The sequence below is a fragment of the Xenopus tropicalis genome, chromosome 2 (assembly GCF_000004195.4).
Source record: "Xenopus tropicalis strain Nigerian chromosome 2, UCB_Xtro_10.0, whole genome shotgun sequence".
NCBI classification, from domain to species: domain Eukaryota; kingdom Metazoa; phylum Chordata; class Amphibia; order Anura; family Pipidae; genus Xenopus; species Xenopus tropicalis.
Window position 1 is genome coordinate 161,485,437 of NC_030678.2, and position 22,954 is coordinate 161,508,390.

Here is a 22,954-nt window from a genome sequence, read left to right on the forward strand (position 1 = left end):
TTTAACAATGTAACCAAAGGAATAAACACACAAATATGTTGCTCAAAGCAAAGTATATTTGCACATTTTCTACCTGTTCTTTGACCATCAGCTGATGACTCTCCATCATCAATTCAAATTTATCCCACTTTGCTCTGAGATTGCCGATGGTATCCAACCCACCCCCTGCAACTGAGCGCAGCAATCTGTTTTTATCTTCAGCTTCTTTAAATAAAGGCAGAATCTGAAAAAAAATATCACATATAAGGCATGTCATACAGCAGATACAGGGCAATAATATGTAAAGGGTATTACTAAAGGCAAATCATTGCTAAAATATATTGTCAGCCCAAAGAATCAGTGCTTGCACATTGGATGTTCTTATATATGGAACAAGGAAATTCCTTGTCAGATGTTCAACACTATGGGGCAGATTTATCACGATGTGAGTTCAGAGCTTAATACATAAAAACTCACCCACGTTCTATTCATTCCAATGGGATTTTAAGAAGTGTATTTATCAATGGGTGAAAGTTAGAACTCACTTTTTGATAAATACACTTCTAAAAACCCCATAGGAATGAATAGAGCGTGGGTGAGTTTTAATGTATTACGCTCTGAACTCACATCTTGATAAATCTGCCCCTATGTAAAAACCAAAGAAAGAGATATTTTGCACCTCTGGTTTTCTCAGTTTCAGTTGCGCATGTTTCATGTTGGCTTCTCCTATCTCCTCAACAGTCTGAGGGCGGCTGGATAGCATTTCCATTCCTTCAGTCACAAATATATCAATTTCGTGCAAATGAGCTAGAGATGGGGGTGGAAAAAAAACACTTCTGTAGGGTACTGTATGATGTTTCTTGGAAAATAGTCTGAAATACTTGCCTACACCATAATTAAATGATTAATATTTCTTATTTTCTTATTATTAATTCTAAAAACTTAAAGATGAATGTAATTACAAAAATACTGGCTCAGATGGTGGAGACCATTTACTACCACAATGGGTTGACTGCACACATGAGGTAACCCATAGCAACCACGGAAGGATTAGCACAAATAATAAAAGCAAATGTCTGACTAGTAAATGGGGTAAAATGGGTGAATGGGTTGACGTGGTTTCTATGTTTATGTTTGTTTGTATTTATTTTATAAAGCTATTTGCTGTGAAGACTTTGTTCTATACTTTCCTAAAATTCCTATTGGCCCACTCTTATATACTCATGTCATCAGCTGGCCATGGTATGACCATACCTCTGGATTACATACCTTGGATAGACTTCTTTAATGATATGAGAAGAGAGTCAAAGAGTGTCTGAATGAGATCATCAACCACAGACTTTACTGGATTACAATTGATGGTAATGCAATCAATCTTTATTGAGCTGTAAAATAAAATCATATATTTTTTGTAGCAACCCTTAATAGAAATACTGTAAGAAAAGAGGTGAGAAATAGCTGCCGATAATGTTCATATAAACGGCCAACCCCTCCGGCAAGCGAAGTGATACTGAGACATAACTATGTATTATAGTATTCATGTTATGTTTTCTAGTGGTCACTATAAATATATTATCTCTGTTATCATTACAAAGGGAAATGAATGCAAGAAACAATATACGGATTGCTTTCACAAGCCTATTATCAGGTAGTAAGGTAATAAACAGATAAAGCAAAGGGTCACATTAAGTACATTTTTCTCTGCTTTATTGTACCTAATATAAACTAACGAGTTTTTATATACTAAACGTATTACAACAGCCTAGAGTTTCAGCATCTCTATACTAGTAATGATCCAGGCCTTCAAAATTGCCACAAGAGCGCCTCATTTTAGATTCTGTTAAAAGTGTCAATGGCACTGCACGTGCTCAGTGTGCTCTAGGCAGCTGTTTAGAAGCTGAGCTTAAAAAATGTGGTTTGCCTGTTAAATAAGCTGATGTTACAGGGCTGATAATAAAATTCTGATGTTGACTGCACTGATTTCTGAGCTGTCATGTAGTAAGTATCTCTATGAATTACTATCAGCCTTATACTGTGGCATTTATACTCGATATATACAGAATATTGTTAGTGGGTCTCTAAGTTCAGGTAAGTGACAGCAGCACAGAGTATGGGCAGGGAAGCAGCAGAAAAGCAGATGGGGGGCTACTGGGGCATTTTGAGGGCACAGATCTTCCATGCTAAAGGGCTGTTAGAGAACCCTAAAACACAACGTACAACACACTTATTTTAGTTAAGTTATATGCCTCCTTTAAAAGAATTAAGGATTCTCTGAGCAAAACATCCAGTAGACCGAGACTGGGAGAACCTAATGACTGAGTTTTCATTCAGTAAGAAGTGCCATGGCAAAAAAGTAATGGGAAAATTAAGACCCTAGCTCTGGTGCTTTTGCCTCAAAATGCTCTACTGAGCTGAAGAGCACCAGAACCAGCTCTGACACATTTCTTATTATTATAAGAGAAAGGGGAGGGGGCAGTTGTAGTTTGGGACACTTGTCTGGGAGCTATAATATGCTTGAGTGGAGAATACACAGATGCTTTCATATGGTATTCCAATAAACCTATAGGCTGATAATCCACATTAATGCATATAGTCATTTATGTGGGTGGCTACCTGCACCTTATCTAGTGTGTGTCCAACTTAATATTTTGGTAAGAATATAAGTCTCTTTGAGAGAATCCTAAACACTTTTGGGATAGACTTCTGTAGTATTCTTTTTTACAGTTTATGAATGAAGTAGTATAAAATCTACAGCACCCAAATTTGACTGCTGACCAAGTGGTGGGACCCGTGACACTGAAGGTGTCAAGTTTGTTTTCTTCCTGGAAACTTTTCTTATAGAATTCCAGTCTTGGCATAATGACTTTACTAAAAGAACTGGTGTTTGAAGTTGTTTTTCTGATTCTTTTTTTTGTTCCTTTATTCCCATAAGGCATTGTACTTTAATAGACTTCTTTATATAAAGCAAATTAAATATACAGGTATGGGACCTGTAATCCAAAATATATGGGACCTGGAGTTTTCTAGACAAGGAGTCTTTCTGTTTTTTGCTATTCCTATACTTTAAGTCTACTAAAACAACATTTAAACATTAAAGGAAAAGTAACACTAACATTTTTTAAGTAAAAAATCTATTCTACCCTGCTCCAATAATTGCCCTATCCTTCCCAGCATTTATTATTTTGAATGCTTTATAAGAAAATACCTGCTAAAACTTGGCGTTTTGAAATAGGGTGATATGGCGATGCAGAAGAAGAAGAAGAAGAATCCACTATACGACGATCGACTTCTCCTCCTAGCCTTCCTACTGTATAGGAAGGAGTCAGGCTAGGATCAATCAATCGAAGCAGATTCTGCTTCTTCTGCATTGCTGGATCGCCCTATTTCAAATGACCGGAAGCCAAGTTTTTTTTTAATAAAGCATTCAAAATAATAAATGGTGTGCAGGATAGGGCAATTATTGGAGCAGGGTAGAATAGATTTTTTACTTAAAAAATTTTAGTGTTACTTTTCCTTTAAATAAACCCAAAAGGATTGTTTTTCCTCCAATAAAGATTAATTATATCCTAGTTGGGACTAAGTACAATGTACTGTTTCAGTAATACAGAAAAAATGACATGGGAGATGGCCTTCCCATAATTCAGAACTTTCTGGATAACGGGTTTCCGGATAACAAACTTCACCCTTGCAATTTAAATATAACCATGTCAAAACTCTAAATCTATAGTACATTCTGGAAAAACAAGATTATTTAGGTATATATATATATATATATATATATATATATATATATATATATATATATATATATATATATATATATATATATATATATATATATATATATATATATATATATATATACAGATGCTTTACATCCAGTAGTTAATTTGTCTATAAATTATTTACCTGGGAAGACGTTCAGCCTCTTTCCCTCGCACTTTTAATGCTTTGAAATTTTTCTCCCAGTCGTGGACATCATGGAGATTTTTGTTCATCAGAACATCTATATCTACTTGACCAATCACAACCCATTCCTATTATAATACAGAAAATAATGTTACATTAATAAGTAGGCATAAGAAACAATGTAACCTATTACAAAACAACCCAGATAGTTAATAGTTAATAGTTAAAATTCAAAACTGGAGAATTGCCGAACAAAAAGCTAAATGATTCTAAACCACACATAAGAAAATGAAGATCAACTGCAAACTGTCGCTACATATTGCTAAAAAGTTAATTTAAAGGTAAACAACCCGTTTACTGTCTTGTGACCTTAGGACAAAAAGTAAAATCTATGATCAGGATTTAAATAAACTTTATATAACATGCTTCAAAAACAAGGTACTGAATATGTCCTTTCAATGTAAGCACCCTTCGGACCATTGATATGGAAAAGCAGAGTATTTGCCCTAGGCCTTGAAAATGACTGCTGAATATAAAAATAACCTATTATTACAAGGCATGGTCATTTTAGATACATTTCTAAATGTAGGTTTTATGTTTCCTTGGGGCCTCACTGCCTGCACTTCCAATTCTTTGATATCTCTGAATGCAATTAAAAAAATCTGATTACAAGAGCAGCAAATAATTGCTTGCCTCTACCCCTTTAGAAGGCAAAGCTTGTTTAAATTCTTAAAGTGTCTCATGTCATACCCTCTCAGCAAAGGGAAAAGCTATTGGAATGCAAAACAGACCTTAAATCGATCCAGGGTTGCGGCTAACCTTCGGAACAAATCCTCTGCTTTACTGAACACGGTGATGAAGCCGTTTGCATTCCTCTCAGACATGACAGAAAAAATTGGTTCTTCACCAGCTTCACTCAGTCCCTTAAACTGGTTTGGAATAGAAATAAACCTCTTCATCTCTCGGTAGTACTTGGAACGGATTTCTTCAAAGGGGGGTTTAAACTGGAGTCTTCCTTGCCTTTGGTGCAACAAAAGTAAAGTTAAATTATTAAGTTAAAATATATTGTATATATTTCACTTTCAAAAATGATGTAAAGCCTATTGTAAAATACAAGGATATTATAACAAGGGTGTCCATTATTTCATATAATACACATGTACCATTTATAAGTATGCATTGTACGTGATATTCAGAGCTCTTGCGAATATGGACATAAGGTACTCACTTAAACGTTAAATCAATGTTGATTTCTGGTAGATTTTCATTCAGTGCTTCTAAACCAATTTGATACTGATGTTCTAAAGCTTTGTAGAGCTGATGGTTCCAGTGCTGGCGCCACGGCCTCATGTCACTTGAGCGAAGTCCCTAAAACGCAAATTTAGACAGTTAAAGGAATACTGTCATAGTGTTATTTTTCAAAACACACCAGTTAATAGAGCTTCTCCATTGTAATCTGTTTTTCAAAAACACAAACAGATCTTTTTATATTTAATTTTGATATTTCCCATGGGGCTAGCCATATCCAATAGTAAGAAATCCAAGTCTGGCTTGGGACTCCTCCAGTTACATGGAAGTAGGAGAAACAATAGGTTACCTGAAAGCAGTTCTAATGTGTAGCGCTGACTCCTTATGAAAGCTCAGACTCAGGCACAATGCACTGAGATGTCGCCTACACACCAGTATTACAGCTAAAAATACATTTGTTGGCTCAAGAATAACATTTTAAATGGTAGAGTGAATTACTTGCTATGTAAACGGTGTAATTTAGAAATAAAAAGTATACCAGTATCCCTTTAAGTATGGCAATCATGTCTTTCCATGTGTATGCATGTTTTACAGGGGTAGTTCACCTCTAAATTAACTTTTAGTGGCAGCAGAGTCAGGGGCAGCAGCACCGATTTACAGAATTTCATATCATAAGCAAATTTTCAGTTGACCATTTTTTTAATTGCTTTTTGTTTTCTCCTATTTGTATTCTCATTTAAATTAGCGCCTGGTTGCTAGGTTAAACTATACTTGTGATACCTGATATTCAAGGTTGGAAAAGACACTTCGGATTTCGAGGAGACCATCTTTCCACTTTTGCTGGTGCCGAAGCAAGTCAATATTCATTAGTGCAACAACCTGTAAAAGCAACATAAATATTATGATGTACTCATCATAATAAAAATTTGAAATCCTTAGAAATACAACTGTTTAGCCACATTTTGAGCAGCATGAAAAGAGAAAATGATGATTACCTTCTGACAGAAGAGCATTATACTGAACAAGTGATCTGCTTGGCACAGAACAATACATAGGCTAGACTTTGGTAGTACTTATTTTAGATTTAGTACTTAAATTAGATGGGGAAAATGTTAGCTTATTTCTGTAGATTTAGATTAGATCATTGTTACGGGCCACTTCTCAACAATATATGGCCAAGCCAGTAGTTGTTCTGGCAATGCCTCCAAGATGATTCTAGTACAAGGTTATTAGACCAACAGTACTATTATATAAGGAAAAGGTAGAAGAATACATGCCTGTCGCACTTAGGTGCAGGGCAGAGTCCAGATAATAATAATAACTATTAGAGCTATAAGCAGTATGTCTTTAACCTCAATCATTTGAGATCAAAATGGACACAGAGGAAAGTATAAATATATTATTGATATATACCAACTCACTATTTGTGAATTAGACACTGTAATACCAAATATATAAAATCTTTTTGACATTTCTTTATGATTATTAAAATACTTTCAAGGTTTAACAGAATGGCAGCTAGAGCTATTTATACCTTCTCACTGAAATCCTTGTGTTTCTTCCTCAGTTTCCTGTTCTCCGTAGCTAACTGCTGAGCTACCCCTTGGAGCTTCTCAATATAGTCCTGTAAATCTTTGGGATTGTTCCACGTTATGTGCATTTTCTGACTTGATTCACCCGAGCTTGTTCTGGTATTCTAAAAATGATAGCATAAACAGGGGTAGATAACTTATTGCAAATTTCTCTATTCAAATATTCTTTTAAAAGTCACTGGCAGCTGCACACATTAAAGGATAATGAAAGCCTTTTAAACACATTCAAGCACAGGCTCCCTCTCCCAAACCATATAGCTAAACTCCTATATGGGCCTGCGTTCCTCTGTACAGCATTTCCAATGCAGAGCTATGCAGCAGGATGCAACAGCAGCCATGTTTGCTCCAATCCCTTCCTCTAAGAACCTACACAGCTCTGATTGGTGATCTGCAGTTTGCACACTAAAAACCAGGACCCTGGGTGGTTTTCACTGCACATGCTTATGGTCAGTGGTCAGATCTGTGAAGACTTACTTCATAACTTTGCATTTGGCCCTCAAGGTACAGGAGAATGGGGACCCACATAGAAGTTTGGCTGATGCATTTAAGGAAGGGACCCCAGTGTGTTAAAAAAAAAATTTACTTTTCCTTTAAAGAGTGTTGAGACACTCACTTATGACGGGTAAGTTCTGTATAAAGGGACACATAAAATCTCCCAGTGTCCCCTATAAAGACAACCCAAGGCAGGTGAGGTAGGAGATAAAGGTATATAAATATACTATATATGCAAGGTATAAAGAAGAATATAAAAGTCAAATATACCATCTTATAAAATCACAAGGGCCAGACATGATAGTGCTGACTAGTTAAGACCCTACATGCACTTTGCTATTTGCACAGCTGGTACCACAGAGCACACAGAAACTTGTAAAAGGGGTATCATATACTTTTTAGATAAGGTATGTCATCCTCTATAAAAGGCTAAGACCTTCAGGGTCTCATTTGAAGCCCACAAGAGTCCACAAGACTCTGTCTTTCATTAATGAATAAAGCATCAGTTATGCTAAGAACCTTGTCTCAGGGTCTTGTTCTATAATAAGGTTCTGGTTGGTTGAAATTACCAACAAGAGGAGCTGTCACTGTAATAAAAAAAAATAAAAATGTTGGAAACATTAATAAATAAGCCTTAATAAATAGTTTTTTTTAATATAGTTTTTGAGAATAATAAATTTGTTTCAACAAATCATTCTTTATATAGTTTTTGAGATGAAATGTTTTATTGGGGTGCATTCTTAACATAGCATATCTTCCTGCTGCAAACTAGTCATCCATGCTGTAAGGGACTGAGAGAAAAAACTGTTGCTTGTTGAAGGCTATCTCTGGTATCTTAAGGCCTGACAAGTATGTGCCCAAAACCTCAGGTAATAAGAAGTTACTGTCGGACTGGCCCACCAGGATACCTGGAAAACTCCCAGTGGGCCCTCTTGCTTCTAACTGTTTGTTGGAGTTGGTCCATGGGGATTCCAGTTAAACTGCCGGAGGAACAGTGGAAAAGTGGAAATAATAATAATAGTGCAAAGTGGGCCCATGGGCCAAGGTTTTCTGGAGGGCCCCTGGCATCTCAGTCCAACACTGAATACATAACTGCATTGCATCAAAGTTAATGTATTGCAAGATGGAGCATAAAAGAGGTTCTTACCTTGATAATTTGTTCAAATGCTAAAGCAGAATTCAGCATCATGGGTCTCTGACTCTGGATCATTTGCTGATCAATTGTATTATAAAAATGTGCAACCTAATGATCAAAAAGTAACATTTAGATTAATCGGCCCTAGAGCTAAAATCAGTGCAGTTGAAATGTCTTTGGGATGGTCTGGGATTGTTGGGTTTGGGATGGCATTATTTTGTACCCTTCCTAAGCAAGTAATACCAGCCTGTACAACTCTAGGAAGTTGAAGATAACAAAGTGGCACTGTATGGCAGATGGTCATAACATCCTGTGCAGCACTAAAAAGCTACAAAGATCATAAGAATAGTGTATCCTTGGAATCAGTCAAAAGCTTATGAACAGTTTAAAACTGACTGGCAGACCATTAAGGGTTCAGTACTAAAAAAGATATGGCAATTAGACACTGTGCATCCATAGAAACACCAAAGAGATGATCACAGTTATACACCCTGTGCATTCATTTGACTTTAAAGTTGATGATCAGTTGGTTTTTCTATGACATGTGGCAATTACAACCTCTGTATCACTAGGAAATTAAATGAAAATATATTGTCATTTTGCCACTGAATGGCTGGAGGTCTCCTCAGGAAACAAAAGATTAAAGCGGTAGTAATTAGCACCCATGCTGAGCATTCCATGGATATTAGAGGTAAAGGGCTTAGTGCGGAGTGATCTACAATACTCTTATACTATAACTTGGAAACTCACATGAATAGATTTAATTTCCGGAGTGATTATTTTGCAGTAACCCGTTATCCAGATAGCTCCGAATTACAGAGAGTCCACCTCCCATAGATGCTATTTTAATCAAATAATTCACATTTTTAAAACACATTTCCTTTTTCTCTGTAATAATAAAACAGTACATGTACTTGATCCCAACTAAGATATAATTACCCCTTATTGGGGGCAGAACAGCCCTATTGGGTTTATTTAATGGTTAAATGATTCCCTTTTCTCTGTAATAATAAAAAAGTACCTGTACTTGATCCCAACTAAGATATAATTACCCCTTATTGGGGGCAGAACAGCCCTATTGGGTTTATTTAATGGTTAAATGATTCCCTTTTCTCTGTAATAATAAAACAGTACCTGTACTTGATCTCAGTTAAGATAGAATTAATACTTATTGGGAGCAAAACAATTCTATTGGGTTTATTTCATGTTTAAATGATTTTTTAAGTAGACAAAGTATGGAGATCCAAATTACAGAAAGATTTCTCATACAGAAAAAAAAGAATCCTAACAGAAAGTGCAAGTATGACCTTGGTCAGTCTGAGTTCAGAGGAACTATTGTGAAAAAGAAAGTTTACTATAGGCTTCATCTCATGGAAAGAAAAAAATATCTAAATTTGATTAATTAAAAATTCTGTATAGTTTCTGAAACTACAAGTGTGATTTAAGCTTTAGCATTCCCCTTCTTAGCAATCTATCAGTCTCTCTCAACACATTCAGGGATTTCGAAATTCAATATATCGTCAAGGCAAAGGGAGCAATCATCAATGTAGCTGATCTAATGGAAAAATTGATTATATTTATAATTATATAAGTTCCTTATTTTCATGAATACCCGTTGCACTAGCCATCTGCTACTGCCATCTTGTGCAACAGTAGGAAACTAAAAGGAACACATAAATATTCTGCTACTGTACAACTGACAGTAATTGCAACCTGTGCAACACCAAAAACTAACAGGAACATACAGATACTGTGATACACTAGTTATGGAATTACATCCTGTGCAAGACTTGGAAATTGAGGGAACATATCAAGGTTATGCTACCGAATGACAGGTACAGGTAACTTATAGAAACATATGATAATGCTCCAGTACTGTGTAACTGACTGTATTACATTCTGTGCAATAGCAGGAAACTAAAAGGAACACATGGACACTCAGCTACTCTATGACTGATGGTAATTACATCCCATGTAACAGCAGGAAATTAAAGGGAAGGAAAGAATATTATGCTACTGTAGGACAGTGGCCAATGGGTAACTAATGGGAACATATGGACGTACTCTAGCAGTGTAACTAATGCTAAATGCATCCTGTATAACAGCATGAAACTAACAAGGACATGTGGACACTCTGGAACTGTAAAACTGGTATTAATCACATCCCAAGCAATGAAAGGAACTTGAAAGGGAATATAAAGAAATTTTTAATTTAATACTGAGGATGAATACTAAACCAGGTGACAGGAATTCTATCTTTAAAAATATGTTACCTTTCACCCTTGGGCCCCTCTTCAATGTATCCTGGCCAGGCAACTTGTTACAAAAAATAGGATGTTTTCACGATTTGGTGAAATTGCTAAACAAGCCGACTGACAAGCATTTGGTTCCCTTAGTTTGGTTCCCTTGGCCAATGACTAGATCACTAGAAGTCCAGTGCGGACTAGTCAGAAAGGACTGCATCCACAAACCAATGTAGTGGTAGGTAGATGGGATTTTCCAGACTCAGGTCAGATATTGATCAAGAAGGCAAATATTTTGACCCTATATGTGTATATATCAGCAGCCTAGCATGGCTAGAAATAGACCATGCATGCAGATAAGGATACGTAAAATATTTCTGCTGAGTAAAAGCCAGCCTATTGGTAAACCTAAAGTGATGAAGTTTTAGAATTATTCAGGGAAATATTAAACGCACTGTGAATACAGGGTGGTCAGTGCACCTTCCAAATGCCCTCTTGGCTGTGTACGTACGTACGTACGTACGTACGTACGTATTGATGTATCAATGTATGATTTTTATGTAAAATTAGATTGTGAGATGAGTAGGCAAGAATATTTTTAACGCCTATATGGATGTTCTGTATACGGAAATTTGAATACCAAGCTTTCCACTGTTACCAAAAAACATCTTACTGCACACTTTAACCACAAACCTGTTTCAGAATGATTGCTTGCTTGTAGAACTTTTGTGCAGTCTTGGCAGCTTGCTGAATCTTGGGGGGAATGACTAATCCAAGCGCTGAGAGTTGACGGACTTCTCTGAGAAGAGTTACGAGGCGGTCAGAATAATGTATCTTTAAAGTTCCGTTGGAGTGGTCCAGTTCCATTACCTGACTATTGGGTTGTAAGCTGAAGAAGTAAAAAAGTTGGTATGATGTACATCAATATGGATTAACTTACATTATATTATAGCTTGCTGAAAACATTCTTTCTCCTGTTTGCAGTTAAACATATTACAGGAAACTGCAATACTGCTTATTTGTTCAAAAAAAGAATCATAAGCTGCAATAGCATTGTTGAGAACCTCTAAACTTATTATAGCCAGGACAGGCAGTGTTGCCTCTTCTTCAAATGTACAAATGTGACAATGGGAAATAACTATGCTCTGCCTTGCTACATTTATTGTAAATACTGAAAAATGAGAACAAACCTTACATAAAGGACAAGGAAAGGCTAAGTCACTTGGAGGTGCCAAAAAGTTAGGCACCCCCAAGTGACTTTAATCACTTATCTTGTACCCTGGGCTGGTGCCCGTTAGGTGAAAACAGCACCAGCCCGGTGTACCTGTAGCCAGTGCTTCCTCCTTTCTGCTTCGTTTTGCCAGGACCCCACGACCAGCGCATGAGCAATAGAGTGAAAAGCCGTCTTCGCTGTTAAAGTTCGGCTTCTTCATTCTACTGCGCACGCAAAGCAGGAAGGAGGAAGCGCTGCAGCTACCGGGCTGGCCCGGGGTAAAAGGTAGGCGATTTAAGTCACTTGTGGGTGCCTAACATTTTGTCCTTTAAAGAACTAAACCTAACTACAGACCACACACCCCCTGCACAGCCTCCCCATCCTCAACAGAGGCAACTTGACTTCTAAAAATGACTTTACTCCCCTGTACCAGATCTCACAAGGCAGTGATGCAGAGCAGAGTTGGTGGCCACCATGCTTGGTTGCTCCCCACTGCTGATCGCTGTACAGGAGTATATGCACTGGAAGCCAATCTGGTTCTGAATTCCAGTGTTCATTATTCTTGTTGCCAATCTGTTTCAAAGAGCCAGAGAAGTGAAGCTGCCTTACCCTGCTGCACTGTCCTGCCTGGGAGAAAAGTTATGGGGGAACAGGGAGCCTTACTGTCACTAAAAGGGTTAAGTTCTTTGAATTAAAAAAAAATGCATGCCCTATAACCAAGAGAGAATACTTAAAAAACATTTGTTCCTGAGTAAATCTCCATGGTGCCTACATTTTTCATTTTTCTCCACTAATATCCTAACTATAAGCAGTGATATCATTCCAGATATTTTACTAACCTAAAACCAGATTTTGGATCTGACAAGCCAGCATTAATTTCTCTTAACCAATCTTCAAACTGCTCTTGTTCATAAACTTTGAGCTGATCGAGGAGGTCTTTCGCACTCTTACGGAAAGATGGAAATCCAGAGAGATCTGACAGAAGAGCATCTGCAGTCTTGACAGTATCCTCCACCTTAAACACAGAAAAGCAATAATACTTTAGCTGATGCAGATTAAGAAAGTTCATAACACAACAGATGGTTCATATATGAATGGAAGCAAGGAGTAACATGCAAAAAAATAGTGTAAAAGGCCAGCTATGCACCCTGTCTTAGGCCTGTTTGTGAATGCCAGGGGATCCGGCTAAGCTTGATCACACATACAACACATTTGTGGATGTGTACCATGGATCAAACAGAAGAGGTGTCTGGGGGCCTCAGAAAAAGAGTTGTTGATGCCCATAAAGCTGGAAAAGGTTACAAGACTATAGATTGTGTAAAAATGGAGGAAATTCAAGACCAGTGTTACCCTACGCAGAAGAATTCAATCCTGAAAGATAACTCCACCTGCAAGGTGTATAATAGTCCGAGAGGTTACAAAGAAACACAGGGTAACTTATAAGCAACGGAAGGCCTGTCTCTTATTGGCAAATGTTGATGATCATGAGTCCACCATCAAGAGAACACTAAACAGCAATGGTGTGTATGGCAGGGTAGCAAGGAGAAAGCCACTGCTCTCCCCCCAAAATATTGCCGACTGTCTACAGTTTGCTAAAAAGCAAAAGGATGCTGGAATAATGTGTGGATGGATGAAGCCAAAATAGAAGCATAACAACTTTATCCCATCTGAAAAACATGGTGGTTGCAGTGTCCCTGTTTGGGCCTGTTTTGCTGCATCTGGGCCTGGATGGCTTGCCATCATTGATGGAATAATGATTTCTGAGCTATACCAGAGAATTCTAAACAAAAATGTGAAGACATCTGTCCCTGAACTGAATCTCAAGAGACAATAAGTGATGCAGCAAGCCAACAATCCTAAACACACAAGTCGTTCTACCAAAGAATGGTTAAAGAAGATTTAAGTGAATGCTCTGGAATGGCCAAGTCAAAGTCCTGACCTTAATTCAACTGAAATGTTGTGGAAAGACCTAAAGTAAGCGGTTCATGTAAATAAACCCACCAACATCCAAGAGCTGAAGTTGTTGTGTATGGAGGAATGGGCTGAAATTCCTCCGAGTTGATGTGCAGGACCGATCAACAGTTACCGCAAACGTTTAGCTGCAGTTATTGCTGCACAAGGGGGTCATAAAAATACCAAGAGTATGATTTACTTACTTTAGCCACACACAAATATGTTATTGGATCTTTTTTTTTTTTTTTTTTCAATAAATACATGACCAAATATTATAATTTTCATTTCATTTTTTTACTAGGTTTTCTTCATCTACTTTTAAGACTGTGAGACTGAGAACATTTTAAAGGGTTCACACATTTCAAGCACCACTGTATGTCCTGTGCTTCACCCCACCCCACAACTGTTGTTTTCACCCTCTCATCCATCCTTTGCCAATAGACATTTTTCAGCAGGCCGCAGCTGTCTATCGACATGACTAAACTGTGTGGGTGCAGTATCCTAAAGATGCAGTGGCTCATACAAGGAAGTTTCTTTCTAGCAGGCAGGGGTATAATATGCACTATTGGTGCAATTCAATCCAAATACTTCACTCAAAATCAATTAGCTTTTTCTTCACAGCTCTCGTAGCTCCACCAACCCATATCCACTTCCTGGTAAGAATGCTCAACCCTAACCCCATCCCTTTTATCACAGGAGATGACTCATTAATTTCAGCACCTGTACAGGTTTTTTTAGTCTAATATAAAAGAAGTTTTATTTTAAAAAGTCATTCCCAAGACATCAGGTCCTAAGCATAACATCCTGGGCATCCTTTAATTCTTAGATGGCAATTAAAGGTAAACCACCCTTTTTATTGCCATCTAAGACTAAAGGTGAACCTTTACATTAACTTTTAGAATGACTATTTCTTAGCAACATTTCAACTGGTCTTCATTATTTATATTTTAAAGTTTTTGAATTATTTGCTTCCTTCTTCTGCCTTTTTCCATCTTTCAAATGGGGGTCACTGATCCCAACAGCCAAAAAACTATTGCTCTGTGAAGCTACTATTTTATTGTTATTATTACTTTTTATTATTTTATTATTAAAGTTATTTTTCTGTTCAGGTCCTCTTCTTTTCTCTCATTCAAACCACTCCCTGGTTACTAAGGAAATTTGGACTCTAATAACCAGATAGCTGCTGAACTTTAAACTTGAGAGCTTATGAACAAAAAGTCACGTAATTAAAAAACTACAAATAATGAAAAAAATAAGGCCAACTGCAAAATCTTACAGAATATTACTCTCTACATTAGTCTAAAAATTAATGCAAAGGTGAATAACCCCTTTAAGTTTACTCATGTGATGGGATCTCTGAGCTTTTTCTCACTCCTTTTATACCTCGCAGCAAAGATGGCTGGCAGAGAAAAGATAGGTGGGATTGGATAGGGTTAACACAAAGGTGGAAATATAACATAAGATGCTATCACAAGATGCTTATGTCTTTATTGCTCCTTTTATTGATAGCAGTTACCTTCATCTGGAGCTGTCGCACCCATACAATGTTGTTTACTACTTCTGGGAGGTTTCTTCCTGTAAGTGGACCAGATGAATCCCCTGGAGATCCATGGCAGCGTGATTCAAAGTCTGACAGAATATCTGAAACAATGTAAATGAAAAATATATTTGCATAAACCAATCTTAATGTTTTATCAACAGCACAATTTAGAAAAGGTAGCATTGTTCTATTGCCTCTTTGGGAAATAACTGATAGTTTAGGGATTTATTGGTGGGGTTCAAGAACAGGTGTAACACCTTCCTAACAGAATAATGAAAAACCAGTTGTCATTTAGGATTCTGGTAGGGTTTAACTTGTGAGCCTTAACAGATAGAGGGCCAACTGAAGGTATGCTTCCTTAGCTTGGAATTTTTGGAAAGGTTGAACCAGATGCAAATTAATTACTTATGGCATGCACTTATTCTGATGGGTTTCATTTATATAAACCCAGATCCATAGGAGTCCCCCCAGGACAACAAGAAATACATTTGTTACCTTTGTTATAGTCTTGAAGTCTTGTGAGTAGTGTTTCCCGTTCCAGATTCAACACTTTTTTGAGACTTGGGCGCTTCACCAGTTCTTTGTGTTTTTGAAAAGCTTGCAGGAGCTTAAAAAAGTAAAAAAAAAAAATTATATATATTATTGTATTTCATATTATATGAAAATTGTGCATCTAAAGGGTATAAAAGGCCAGATATGCTACCAGTTCTTCACACTGTTTAAACTTGTTTAAACATCAATATTCCAACATAATATCCAATTGGTAGTTAGATATTTTTAGTTCAAATGCTCTCTAGCTTGGAATTTCAGCAGCTATTTGGTTGATAGGATCTTGTTAACCTTAGCAACCAGGCAGCGGTTTAAATGAGAAAATGGAATATAAAGAAAGGAGAGGGACTTAATAAAATGTTAAGGAATAAAAAAAGAACAATAATAAAATAGAATTGTAAGTTCACAGACAAATAGTTTTTTTTTTTGCTGACGGGGTGAGTGACCCCCATTTAAAAACTGAAAAGATGTAAAAGATGACGGCAAATAAAACTAAATCTATACAAAATAAATGATAATATAGGAATAGTACATTCTACAACATACTAAAAGTTAAAGGTGAACCACAAAATGGTTTGATCACTCTACAGCCTATTCACCTGCCTTTTTTTTAAATCAACCTCCAGATTTGTATGTATGTATGTATATTTTTATTTATAAAGCGCTACTTATGTATGCAGCGCTGTACAGTAGAATACATTAATACAAACAGGGGGTTAATAAGATAATAGATAAATACAAAGTATAACAATAAATACAAATAAATACAAGATACAGTTACAGTTGCAATAAGTTAAGAGTCAAAGACACAAGAGGATGGAGGTCCCTGCCCCGTAGAGCTTACAATCTATATGGGAGGGTAACTTACAGATACAAATAGGCAAATATAAGTGCTGTAGGTCACAGTGTGTGGCACTACAATATAAGTGCTATTTCCCAGATCAGGTACTGGGCGAGTGCTCCAAAAGGTAGTCTTTTAGTTTGGTTAGATTTGTTTTAAAAAGTAAGTTATAGAACCCAAAACACCCCTTCTCTCTATATTAGTGTTGGTAAATATATTAACTGTTTGTTTATATATTGTCTATCTAATGCTTAAAACACTGGAAGGTCAAATCAAGACAATTTGACATTATTAGTGCAGGATTTTGCTCTGGTCTAGCATATAAAATCAAATGAAAATATTTTCTTAATATGTTTTATGCAATATATATGTCAACACTACATATTACCTTATTTGCCAAATAATATTCAAAAATGTATTATCCACAGGTAAAAAAAAAACATTCTAACCAATCCATACCTGCTGGGGGCTATCGTGGAATTCAGAAAAGTATGTTTTTAGCTTGACGGCTATTTTTTGTTCAGCAGGTTCAATGATTCTTTCATACTGTGATACTGCAGCTCTCCACAAAGGCTTGAAGAAGAATAAAATACTGTTTAGTTCCTTGCTTTATGATCTTACTAGCCACACACAATACAAGCCAGACACAGCCAAGACAAAGTTATTTAAATTACCTCTGTGTATGGATTGTAGTGCACAGGATTCAAGCCAGTGAAAGGCTCAAACACTTTAACTGAACGAAGTGCATTGTCTTCTCCAGATGGTAAAAAGTGAAGGAGTTTTTCATGGACCATCCGAATGCTCAGTACCTGAAATATTCAGAGATTTGGAACATTATTAGGGAGGTTACGTGGCAGAAATACAGAGACTGAATAAATGAATTAATGGATAAAAATGCTTAAGTGTTCTTTTTTCACACGTGACATGAACAATTTTAGACACCAGCAATAAAGCACTAAAAAATCAGATGGCAGACATACTTCCGCAAGACGCCCACCAAGCTTTTTTATGGAATCAAAAGAAAATGTATCTGTTTTCCAAGGGTGTGGAGTAAAACGCCGCCAAAGCTGCCCCGTCAGGTGCTCACAAGCAGCAGCCCATTGCTCACAGACAGTGATTCCTGCTCTCAAGTTTTCTTTTACTGTGGGAAAGGGGCCCTTCCAATGATCCATATCGCCAAGATTTCTTTGAACACTCCTACCCAAGGCACTTCCTAGGAAATTAAAGCAGAAATGTAAAAAGTACAAAAAATATAAACAAAAAGAAAGCATTTAACAAAGAAATGAAGAATGGAAAAAGTGATTATCTGGTTCTTTAGTACCTCTTTTAACAGATAACTTCTACTCCTACTGCTAGGAAAAATTACTTAAAAATCTCATTCCCAGGAAAAGTCAACCAAGAATATAGTTTTTTGCCCAATAAAAGAAAACAACATTCTAAGAAACTTTGTAATATACATTCATTATAAATTTTTAATGATTTTTTAGTTATTTTTATATATAATTGCTATTAGAAGTAGTGTTTGTCTGTCCTTTTCCATTCCCTGCCCTGGGGGCTCTGACTCTTGAAACAATGTAACACAAGGCAGAAGACTGACAGACCTGCCTCGCTGGAGGAGACTGACCTTTGCAACATTGTTTAAAAAGTAACAACCAGGAGTTCAGCAAATGCTGCTTTCAATAGCAATTACATTTACAAATAACTTGTAAAGCACTGAAAATTCATATTGGAAAGTTGCTTAGAATTATGTTTTCTTTTGCTCTGTCTTCACCCAGGGAATGATAAACTACAGTCTCCTTTTAGGTTTGCCTAGATGCTGACGGTCCTGCTACTCAGATTGGCTGACACCCTACAGTGCAAAGTGATGTATGCAATGGGCTTTCTTATCTGTTCTACTATAATAGCACTCAATTGGGTAGTTCATTAGCTCTCCTGAAACTAAAATGTACTTGCAGTCATTTAACCCAACTTTGCCAACATCAAAGAAAACTGATTTTTGACCTGCCCATGGAAAGTGGCATTCGGGAACACTATAAAATATGTTTTAATGAATAAATACATGAACCAACTCAACCATTACTGATGTAGCTGGCAGTTGCCCTTTTGCTCATGTATGGGGCCAAAATGACAGACTGCATGACCCATATCTTTTGGAGCCTGACAGAGTTATTGATTAGAAAGGTTGTAAAATCCCATGAGAGGACCACACTGAAGCGTGGATCCAGCACTTTCCTGGTGGGCATATCTAATTAAATTATTCACTGTAGAGCCACATCAGAGCAGCTTGATATGGCCAATAACCAGTTTATTTTGGTCAAATCGGTCAAATAAATTTGTTTTGCAACCTCATAAAATTTGTGGTTCCCTTGTACTGCCTTAATCCAATTACCAAAGCATAAGGATGTTTTGGCAGAACCCACAGTGCCAATTTTTGTGCCAGATGGGATCAGACACTGTGTCGCAGTCTGGCTTTGGCAATGCCAGTAACATACCTATGATGTCGAGTAAATGCTTCATTCGATGTTCCGGGTAAGGGTCATAATCGGTTTGTCTCCAGACATCGTCCACTGTTTCCTGAGTAGTTTCTACGAGCTGCACAACTTCAGATAAGGGGAGATTGTCCAATGTACTGTAATACTGAAATTAAGCACATTTATATTAAAAGACTGAGTTACTAACAAACTAAATAACCTTAGTCTTACAAAAGTCCCAAGCAACGGTCAAATTAGGGCCCCCAGTGTGCTACATGCAAGTAAAATAATCCGATGGATAGTATGAATTTAATGGGCTCTCAATTTATAGGGAAAATGAAAACCATGCCACTTTAATTATACAGCAGGGGCATGTATGTGGATTAGGTAAAAAACCTCTACAGTGGTAAGCAGGGTAACAGTAATGCACCCCATATTCTCTGTTTGTCCTCCTAGTAACACACTAACTATACTGTTGAGATATGCCATCCTTTACCTATCAGCCATGACATTCCCCTTTATTATACAGGTCAATACCTTTCTTACTTGATGCTGTTTATAACAGCCTACACAAAATGCTTCAGCTAAGGTAAGAAATATGGCAACTGCTGCTCATGCATATATATTTACAGGAGTGCAATGTGTACAAAATAAGCTTCACTGGGTATGGGGCAAAACAGAAGAAACATTTCTCTAAATCTTGAAGTGGATTGCATACTATTAACATCAAGACTGAAACCAGACATGGTTGAATAAATATGTTGACTGTACTGAGATTACAAGGAAAAGGGTCTTGGAACTGTGAATAAAGTATTCACAATTTATCTAATGGAGGATTTGTTTATTATATGCCACTCTTCTAAAACACCATTGTTGTTCAAGATGTACAGAGGAAAATGTTCTTAAGTAAACACTTAGAGAAAGAAAACCATCTTTGTGTCCAAAGAAGCATTCCATCTTTATGATGGGTTGCTCAGTAATGTGACCCAGAGATGTTTAGCTTAGACACATGTATTTAAAATGCTCACATTTGCAATTGATTGAAACAGGCTTGTAAAGTGGCTTGCTCTTTCTCTGGCACTTGATTTGCTTTTACTTGCGGAAACTTCTGTCCAAAACTGAAACTCGTCATTTGGCGTTAAAATTCCTGTGAAGCATATATTAGTGTTAAGAACAAATGAAATGTTGAGATTCTTAAATAAAATGTAAAATTATTTTACCGTAACATGGATTTAATATAGCAAATGATTCTAGTGATTCTAGACCTTACCATAACGATCACTACTGTGGGATAAAAAACTGCAGCAAAGGACAACATCAGAGGCACTACTCCCTGCCAATGGAACATGTAACAAGCAGCTAATCACGATTAGCCTGCCTACTATCTACAAGGAGTTTGCATATTCTCTTTATGTCTGTGTGGGTTTCCTTCAGGTACTCCAGTTTCTTTTCATACATTAAAACAGACAGGCAGGTTAACCGCCCTCTATTAAAACTGCCCAAAGTGTGTGTGAATGTGATGGGGACCTTAGACTGTAAGCTCCACTGAGGCAGAGACTGATGTAAATTATGTATAATCTCTGTATATTGCATTGTAATATGTAGGTGCTATACAAAAAAGGACAAATAAAAATATACTGTATATTTAGGGATGCATCAAATCCCAGATTTTTTTTTTTTTTGGAGCTGCAGTATAAATACCTAAAACTCAGGTCATACTGGGATGCTGTACCCTACTCCTCAATAAGTTAAAAATCAACCCCATTATGTGCCAATTTTTGTACAGGTATGGGATCTACTATACAGAAACCTGTTAATTCAGAAACCAGAGTCCACTAATTTTTATCAGCGATTGCCTCTATCTGTGTAATAATAAATTAGTACTTTGTACTTGATGGTAACCAAGCTGCATGAATCCATATTGGGTTTATTTCATATTTAAATAATTTTTAACTTAAGACTTAAAGGTTAAGTAAGCCTTGAATTTTAAAATCCCCTAAAAAGCCCCTAGAATAACACACCTTTTCCCCTGCATTTAGTCTTATGTCCTTGCTAAATCACAAGTAGCTCAACTGCTGCTCATTTCAGCTACTTGCAAGTCGTGCCTGATGATCCACCCCCTCTTCTTTTCTGAGCTCTGCTTCTTTTTTTGACTGTGGAGGTGGCCAAAGAGGTGCCTACTGTGCATAATTGTTGCCTCTGCTCCAATGGAAGTCAATAAGGCATGCACAGTAAACTCCTCTTTGACAATCTTCACAGTCAAAGAGAGGAAATCTCAGAAAAGGAGCGGAGCTTTATGCGAACATAGGAAGTTGAGCTACTATTCTGAGCAATAAGGACTGCTGAATATCTAATCAAATCCTAATTTGCAGAATTAACTAAATTCCAACCTTGCAGATCATCTTCTCCTCCAAACGTAGGCTTCCCATGGCTGGATACAGATTTTCTTAATATAGTACCCAAACCTGCTTCCAGGTCACTCAGCATGCTCTGCAGTTTAGGGTCAAAATCCTTACTCCATTTCTCATCCTAAACAAAAACAAGAACAAGAACTCTGGGTCCCCAGGGGCAGCATATATATACAGTATATATATACATATATATATACTAGTATGCACAAATGATGTAGCTATACCATCAAGCATACAATATCATAAAAATGGAACTGGAACCTTAGCATGGGGATATTTTATCTGTTTCAAAAATATTATTTTGTTTATTAACTGGTAATATAATTACATTTTTTTTTACACCATTGAAACCTGGTGGTCAGTTTCTGTGACTGGATGGTTGGAGAAATCTATATTCAGAATTAAAAGAGAGGCCTGTTGAACCAGAGATGTTGCTTGGCTCAGGAGAGATCAGAAACTTACAACATGTACATGTATCTCTATGACCATGCAGTTAGAAAAACTGACCAGCAGGTGGTGCTGTTGGATAACCACACAAAACCTGATTTTTTTTTTATATTGGAAGGAAAATGTAGCAATTTAAAGCTATGTTTATGGTTGCTACTCTTGAAACTATGTAGCAGTCAGTTCTCCACAAAGTCTTCTACATTGTCAGAATCAGCAGGGCAGAGAATATGAACAGACAAATTTACAAACTTTACATTACATTTACAAACGCTTAGAACCACTGAAAAACTGTATTTATTTTGTGTTTTCCAACCAGTGATAACAGGAGAGAACATTTTGACTTACTCTAACCTATGCCTGGCATAACATATAGGACCTTGCACTCTATATACTATACTCACTAGACAACTTTGTAAAAGATGAGTGTACAATTCATTCATAAGAAAGGGGTTGAGAGTAAATATTATAGTAATTAGAAACAATGACAGGACAGAAGTGAAACAAAAGCAAAAATAAACTAAAATAAATATTGAAAGCAATACATGATCTTTGAATCACTCACCTTTAGTAATATTGGTGCATAGACTTGCCTTACTGCTTGGTAAAGTGTATTGATGGGAGATTCGAGCATAGATGATATCAGGATATTTCCATACAGATTGTCTTCGGTAATGACGTCAGGACGTATTTTAAAGAACACGAGCACGTTCTCTTTGGTGTCACCGGGATCAAGCTAAAAAGGGACAAAAACAGCTCAGAAGTTGAAGCGTAACAAGGTAGCAAGTGGGAATCCTTCCCATATCCTTGTTAAGTACAATTTCTTTTATATCATTATGTAGCACAGGGGTTGGAGCCAAATTAGCCCCAAATGGCTCCCTAACACTAAAAGAACTCCCTCCAGGACAAGTCCCACTGTCCTAAGCCTGACTGC

General features: G+C 36.9%; 1 protein-coding gene across 1 annotated transcript in view; it reads right to left on the bottom strand.

The window, feature by feature from the left end:
* The window catches only part of dync2h1 (dynein, cytoplasmic 2, heavy chain 1), a 201,153-nt gene that overhangs the window by 166,093 nt on the left and 12,106 nt on the right, over window positions 1–22,954 (bottom strand). Inside the window, exons 2-21 of the mRNA XM_031897315.1 lie at window positions 22,586–22,756; window positions 21,556–21,694; window positions 20,194–20,312; window positions 19,187–19,331; window positions 17,675–17,907; window positions 17,369–17,503; window positions 17,154–17,267; window positions 15,800–15,911; window positions 15,281–15,405; window positions 12,651–12,826; window positions 11,292–11,487; window positions 8,368–8,463; window positions 6,671–6,832; window positions 5,917–6,015; window positions 5,117–5,256; window positions 4,680–4,908; window positions 3,889–4,016; window positions 1,249–1,364; window positions 659–786; window positions 74–223 (exon numbers count right to left, since the gene is read on the bottom strand). Of these exons, the coding sequence (XP_031753175.1) occupies window positions 74–223; window positions 659–786; window positions 1,249–1,364; window positions 3,889–4,016; window positions 4,680–4,908; window positions 5,117–5,256; window positions 5,917–6,015; window positions 6,671–6,832; window positions 8,368–8,463; window positions 11,292–11,487; window positions 12,651–12,826; window positions 15,281–15,405; window positions 15,800–15,911; window positions 17,154–17,267; window positions 17,369–17,503; window positions 17,675–17,907; window positions 19,187–19,331; window positions 20,194–20,312; window positions 21,556–21,694; window positions 22,586–22,756 (2,913 nt within the window). The remainder of the gene's footprint in view (window positions 1–73; window positions 224–658; window positions 787–1,248; window positions 1,365–3,888; window positions 4,017–4,679; window positions 4,909–5,116; window positions 5,257–5,916; window positions 6,016–6,670; window positions 6,833–8,367; window positions 8,464–11,291; window positions 11,488–12,650; window positions 12,827–15,280; window positions 15,406–15,799; window positions 15,912–17,153; window positions 17,268–17,368; window positions 17,504–17,674; window positions 17,908–19,186; window positions 19,332–20,193; window positions 20,313–21,555; window positions 21,695–22,585; window positions 22,757–22,954) is intronic.